At 41.3% G+C, this 6,922-nt stretch overlaps 1 protein-coding gene across 1 annotated transcript; it reads right to left on the reverse strand.

Moving 5' to 3' along the window:
* Positions 1–841: 841 nt before the first annotated feature.
* On the reverse strand, positions 842–2,765 carry LOC118574621 (serine/arginine-rich splicing factor 10-like). Its single transcript, XM_036175565.1, has 2 exons — positions 2,659–2,765; positions 842–1,448 (listed from the first exon to the last, which is right to left on the reverse strand). The coding sequence occupies exons 1-2, from the start codon at positions 2,763–2,765 to the stop codon at positions 842–844; spliced, it is 714 nt and encodes a 237-aa protein (XP_036031458.1).
* Positions 2,766–6,922: the final 4,157 nt, after the last annotated feature.

Consider the following 6,922-nt stretch of genomic DNA (forward strand, 5'->3'; position numbering starts at 1 on the left):
ACATCCATTAAAATTACTTATCTTTGATAGTGTACTGTTTTGTAATTACATTAGTATATGTGTGGTATGAAATATTGCAATACACCTCAAGATGTGGCTATACTGTAATGATTCATTAGATTGCATTCAGAAGGTAATTACTAAGTAAATAACTATTTTCCAATTATCCAGCATAATGTTTTGGCCACAGTAAGGGTTCATTCAATAAATGTCTATTGAACATACTTTCTGGGCAAGTGGTGAGAAAGTGATGGGCCCTCATGGTTGATGTCAAGTATAAGTGGAATTAGCCTGGGAAGGAGTTGTTAGATGTAAACTGCACATGGTATACAAGTAAATAAACTCAGATGCCAACAAAACAAACAGTTAAGCAGGAAATAATGGCACTGGAATAAACAAAAGCAAGACCTGCCAACAATGGCATAAGTGGAACTGACTTTTAAGAGATAATCAAGAAAAACTTTATATTAGACCATACCTTTACCATCCAATTTAGTTTGAGACAGACCAAGAGAGGCACTGTTAGAGACTATGGCTGTCTTCCTTGATGTTCAGATATCCTAGTTTCCTGTAACTTATCATGGATCTGCCACCCATGAGTCAATATACCTGCTCATATTTAGATATTAGTTTCCACAAGTACAAAGTTGAATTTCCTTTAATTTGTCCTAAAATGCTTACTTTCAAATTCAAAGGGACTTCAGTTATTCCATGTAGTTTTTGATAATTCTTTTATCTTTTCAGACCAGAGTCAAAATATTTATAAAGTATTCATACTGCAGCACCTTCCACTCACCCTTTGGTCACTTGAACTGCCCTTCTTTGGTTCTTTTTTCCACTTTCAGATCTTTCTTGAAGTGTCGTAGGCAAAACTGTACTGGGTATTCCAGTTGCAGTTTGCTCTATCATTGTCAGAATGGCATCGGCTACACTGTGGTCTTCCAGTTGGTCTACTGTTTCTAGGACTGTAAGATCTCCTATAGTTGTAATCAAAAGAGCAACTACTTGATCTCCTCCTTTCATAACTTTGGCTTCTAGAATGTCTATATCGATCATAATCACCATATCGTGAAGAGCTGTAGACATTCCTCCCTTCCTTGGCTTTTATTTGATTTGGTGTCTTCCAATCCCCTTGTGCAAACTGTATTTCAATGTGATGCCCACAAATCCATTTTCTGTCCAAATTATGTAAAACATCTTCAGCATCACAAACATCCTCAAATTGAACATATGCAAATTCTCTTGGCCATCGAGTGTAGAAATCAAGTAGAACATAAACATCTACTATTGGACCATAACGACCAAATTTCCGATGTAAATATTCAGATCTGGTATCCTCGGCCACGTTCCTGATGAACAGAGACGTTTTGGGGGGCACAAGTAGCGGGACATAGCAGCGGCTGGAGTCTGGGCCAGTGGCACTAAAGGGCTTGGCAAACTGTCTGGGGCTTCAGCGGCATAGATTCTTACCCTCTAGATGATAAGCTTCAAAGAAATTCTTATATAAGTTATAAGTTCTCTTGATCATGGTGTTTTTTTTCTTAGATTGTTTGTTTGTTTGTTTATCACAGCAATAGAAAAATAAGTTAAAGCAGAAAGTGGTACCAAGGAGTAGGCTGTTGCTGTGAAGGAAGTGATCTTCCAGTTTTTTGGAGGCTTATGAAAAACTTTGTGACTTTACTAGAAATGTAATTGAGTGATGTAAGCAGAGCTTAATGGGCCATTCTAGTAGGAGCTTGGAAGACAGTATTGTTGAGAGATACATGGACTATGAAGGCCCAGTTCAAAAGATTTTAGAAGGAAAAAACAACTGAGCTAGAAACCTTTCTTGTGATACTTTGCCAAGAATGTGGCTGTTTTTGGCCTTGCCTTACAAACTTGTCTGAGGCTAAATTTAAAACCAATGGGCTAATTTCTTCAGTAAGAAGATTTCAAGCAAGCTTAATACTGACTCTTTCATATGGTTATTAGTAATCATTCTTATGTATGTTTATAATGAAAACAAATAAGTAGAACAAACAGAAATAGAATATGTGCAATTTAAAGAGAAAAATAACACCAGAAAATTAATGTTGCAGCCAAGGCTTGAGCTGAAAGATACAAGGAGATTTATGGGAGTCCTGATCTGCACTGTAATAAAGAGAAAGATGCCCCCAGGGCAAGATGATACACGGCTGAGCTTCAGTTTGGTGAGAAGGAAAGGTCTAAGGACTTTTCTGCACCTATAAAATAACAGCCAGCACAAACTGCTTCTTAGGTTGTTCAAGGGCACCTGGGTACATTCCAAGCTAGTAGCTTAACTTGGCAGTATCATCCATGTTTTAGAGTCATGAAGGATACAAGAGTAAGGGGAATAATGTTTTGTAGAGCCAATGAGGCTAAGCAACATGTGTGGCATGTGAGTAGCTCCATGAAGACCTTGAGAAACCATTGCCCAAAGCTTTAGAATTGAAGTCTGATTTACTTTGCAAATTCCAAAATGTTGGTGATGTGAGTATCATGATGCCAAGAACAGCTGCACACAAGGAGTTAAACCAGTCCAAGAAAAAAAATGTGTGTGTGTAGTATCTAAGTCCTTTGACATCCGGCATGGAGTCACATGAATAGGATTTTTTCCCTGCTGGGTTTTGGCCTTGCTTTATTCCTGTATTTCCTTACTGTTGGTTAAATACCAAATATTGGTTAAAGTGGCACTGCTGGTGGCTGGCCACCACCCACGGCAGCCAGCTGGAGGACCATTCTGGCAGAAGAATCACACGAGCCATGGTTACCTTTCTAGAGCTTTTTGGGACAGAGAGGGAGAGAGATAGAGACAGAGAGAGAGAGACCGAGAGACCACGTGGAGGGAAGAGAGAAGGAGAAAGAGAGGAAGGGGACACAGAGAGGGCCCTCCCACTTTTTTGGCTGGCCCGTATCCCAGGATGATGATGCAATTAAGGACAAAACTCTTACATCCCAGACTTTCACTTATTATTAAAAAAAAAACAAAAAACAAAAAAAACACAAACAAACAAACAAACAAACAAAAAACAGGTAGAAGGGAATAGGGGCATCGTTCCTCTCAAAAACTGCTTCCAGCTGATTTTTTGAGCATTGGTTGGCTCTTGGGGGAATGGAGAAGGGGAGTCTTCTGAGGAAAACAGGTGTTGTGGGATGCTGTCTATCATCCGTTCATTCTGGAGGCATGTATCCATCTTGGCTGTGGCTGGAAACCTTGTTTGACAAGATGCTGGTGACATAGAAAAAACTTAGAGAGAAAACAATCATGATTATTTTATGTTGGTAGATCGGCCTGTCCAGATGGATTTTGAAATATGTTAAGCTTTATCAGAGACAGATTATTTTAAAGCACCTGTTTCCTTTACTAGTTTGGCATCCAGGAGACAGGTGATCAATTGTTAAAAGCATCTCACAGTAATAGATGTTTACATTAAAGTCTTTTTGTAGTGCCCAGACGCTTTTGGGTCTGGGGGTGTAAATACCTTTTAGTTGTTACAGTTTCTTACTTGATGATCTTTGGACTCAGGTTCTGTGGTAGTCCTGTAGCATTGGCTGAACAGTAACTTAGAACAGGGAACTGGGAAGGGAAAAGCTTTTGGTGTATGAGAACTTTTTTTTTTTGGAATTAGGGACAAGGCAAAGATCATGGCCCTGTCTGTATGCACATGAGAAACACAGGCAGTAACTTTGGAGTGAGACAAACGAGCTCTTATCTTAGTTGGAAATCTTTTTCATTAAGTAACTCTGAAAGTGCAATTAAATCTGGTGAGGTAAGTAAAGCTGTCCTCTGTACCTGATAATAGAAAGGAGACGTGACATCCTAGAACTCCCAGTACTGAGTCAGTGGCTCTGGTGTCCCGAAGGAAAGAAATGGATCACTTCCCTGCTGTGTTCTGGGTTCCCTGCCATGTCTGTAGCCAAGCCTAGATTTGCTGGGGGTCTTAGCTTGATGTACCCATGTGTCTTGGTGCCTGGGGGCAGTCAGCTGACTGGTTGTCTTTCTAGGTGGCACTTTTAACAAGGCTGTTGATGGCCAGGTAGGGCATTCTCTAGCCCGTGGCCTTTTTCACTTAAAACAGGGACACAACAGCTTTCGGGAGTCAGTGAGTGTCAGCACTTGGCAATTTTGTTTTTGGGCTTTTATGTCTTCCCTGGCACACCTTAAATGCCACAGATGACTCTTGCCCATGGGGTCAGGAGCCTTGCTCTCTAGATACTTAAGTTTTAGCCAGGGAGGTCTGGGGATTCTTTTTCTTGATGATTGGTGGTTTAAGGACAGCTTTTGGAAGATCTACCAGTAGGCAGACTGTAAACCAATCCTTTTGGAAGACTTGTCTGAGGCTATAAGCTGATTTTTTGGCTTAGGAGATATCCTGACAACTGTAAACTTATTTGTTTAGATCTCAGCCATTTTCTGACCCATCTGTGCTTCTCAAGGCAGTTTGAGAATGAGTGGGTGGAGTTAAGGTGAGTTAGGGTGAGAGTCTTAGAAGCCACCCAAGCCCATGCATTTGAGCCCTCCCTTGCCAGCGGAAGTCAGACAGAAAAGGTTGCATGTGGCCGATGCAGAAGTGGGGAAGGAAAAGGGTTTAGACCTTTAGCAGAAAGCTTGGAGACCCCTTTGTCCCATGGCTGTAGCCAAGAGAAAAATAAAAAATAAAAAATTTAAAAAACAAACATTATCCGGAGCCAAGGCCTCAGGTGTTCCCAAGGCCAAGGACAGATACTGGGCACAGGCCACGTAACGACGGCTCATCAGCTGAGAAGCCCCCCCATATCCCCCTGCTGTGTGAATCAAGGAATCCTGGAATCCTAAGCAGCGTCTTACCACTTAATCAAGTGCAAAATATGTGCCATATTCACACAGCCCAGACTCACCCGAAGATGTTGGTCCAATTGCGAGGAATATCTCAAGCTACAGACGTGGGAGATGGCTAGAAATTTAGGCCTGTGATACAAACAGCAGACTCACTATGAAGAATCATGGTGGTAGCTGTATAGGGGTCCAGCAGAGGCAAGGCATGCGTGTGCGTCTTGCTGTCTTGCTGGAGGGGGGGGGGGGGGCGGCAAGCAGCAGCAGTCAGCAGGTCCTTGGTTGTTGTATCCAGTATGAACAGCACCAAATGTTGGTTAAAGTGGTACTGCTGGTGGCTGGCCACCGCCCGCAGCCAGCCAGAGGACTGTTCTGGCAGAAGAATCATGAGCCCTGGTTACCTTTATAGACCTTTATTGGGAGAGAGAGGGAGAGAGAGAGAGAGAGAGAGAGAGAGAGAGCAAGAGACTGTGTGGAGGGAATAGAGAAGGGGGAAGAGAGGAAGGGGACACCGAGAGGGCCTGTCCACTTTTTAGGCTGGCCCGGCCCACATCCCAGGAATGATGATGGAATTAAGGACAAAACTCTTACACTTACTATATGACACCGTTGTTCCTCACTTGTCAGATAATAATGTGTGTTTTTGTGAAATTGTATGTGAATGCATATAATTTGCTTTTTATTAACTAATTTGTTTCAAATTCTACAAGGTGGCTCAGATTTAAACAGTCCAAGACAGTGAACAGCTGAGGCTAATAAAAAATTAGCCTTGGTAGGATATAAATTGTAGGGCCCTGGCCCCCAATTTGGGTAGCTGTTGTCTTGCTTGCTGACCCTAACCAGATGTCCTCCCTATGCTGATTCCCTGCTGGTTTTCTTCCTCCTGAAAGCTCACTGAAGGTTCTTTGTTTGTGTATCCTGCATTTGGTGTAAACAGCTTAGATGCAAGAATGTAGAATATCAGGTAGCAAACTTCTGCCCTTTGGGGGTTCTCCCATTGTGCTGTAAGCCTGTATTTAAGGTTTCCTCCCTCCTTCAATAAAGGGCATTCGGCATTCTGCTGAAGTGAAGGACCCTCTGTCTCTTGTCTCTGTTTATTAATCCATAGCCCCTTGCTTGGACATGGTGATTGGGTGGTGGTAGCACAGGCGCTACCACTACAGTAAATTGCAAAATGCTTAAAGGGATAGATTAGACCTTATAAAAAGACGCTTGTTAAAAAGAAGTGGGATATGAGGACTCCCCAGAGATAGACTGAAAAATGCCCTACTAATTTAAAAATTTTTTAAATGCTAATGAAACAAGAACAACATTGATTTCCAAAAAGAGTTGCTAAAACAAGTCAGCCCATGTATTATAAATATTTTAACATCAAAGTAGTCCAGGGAAAGTGTTAAGTTAGGACCGAGGTTATGCTTATGTTTCCACAGGAAATAATAAATTATGGAATCAATAAAAATTGATAAAAATCCACCACGAGCAAAAGACATCTCCAAGATGCTGCAGATTCAGGAACGCTTCTGCGGAAGTGGAGACATAGAAGACATTTGCAACAAACAACTAATCCTCCCACCTGGGGACAGATTAAGAGTTATGTGACAAAGGAGAGATGATATTTCGCATGACTCACAAGCTTTTAAATGCTACAAACTTATTTTATGCCATACTTTCTGTGGTAATGATGCAGGTAAAAGGGATGGATCATAATTATTGGGCTTATATCCCCAATTCTCCAATTAACATAGCAGTAAGTTGGGGAGATAGGAATATCCCTGTAGCCATTAATGAATCTTCTTGGCTACCTGGTCCTTATGATAACTGAAGTCCTGCTATGCCAATGGAGGAGGGTAAAGTGATTAACAATTATACCATTGGAGTGAGTACAAAGAATACTTATTTACATGGGAAATGGAATTCAGTGTCTAAAAATGACCTCTCAAGTATGGCTATCTGTAATCAATACTACCCAAGATTATCATAATAAGTGTTATATGCTTCAAGCATTTGGTTTTAAAGGACAAGAGCTTAATGCTACTAAATCCATAAATCTACCCTTCTGTAAAATGAGGGTTACCAACAAGGAATCTGACTGGTTACATTGGCAACAGT

Source organism: Onychomys torridus, chromosome X (assembly GCF_903995425.1).
Source record: "Onychomys torridus chromosome X, mOncTor1.1, whole genome shotgun sequence".
NCBI classification, from domain to species: domain Eukaryota; kingdom Metazoa; phylum Chordata; class Mammalia; order Rodentia; family Cricetidae; genus Onychomys; species Onychomys torridus.

What these genes read in the sequence shown, in the direction of transcription:
- LOC118574621 (XM_036175565.1), bottom strand. Translation starts at nt 2,765, where the DNA reads ATGGCTCGTGTGATTCTTCTGCCAGAATGGTCCTCCAGCTGGCTGCCG. An exon ending in TATTTGGTATTTAACCAACA is followed by an intron (nt 1,449 to 2,658) that starts GTAAGGAAATAC and finishes ATGCCGCTGAAG; the next exon opens with CCCCAGACAGTTTGCCAAGC.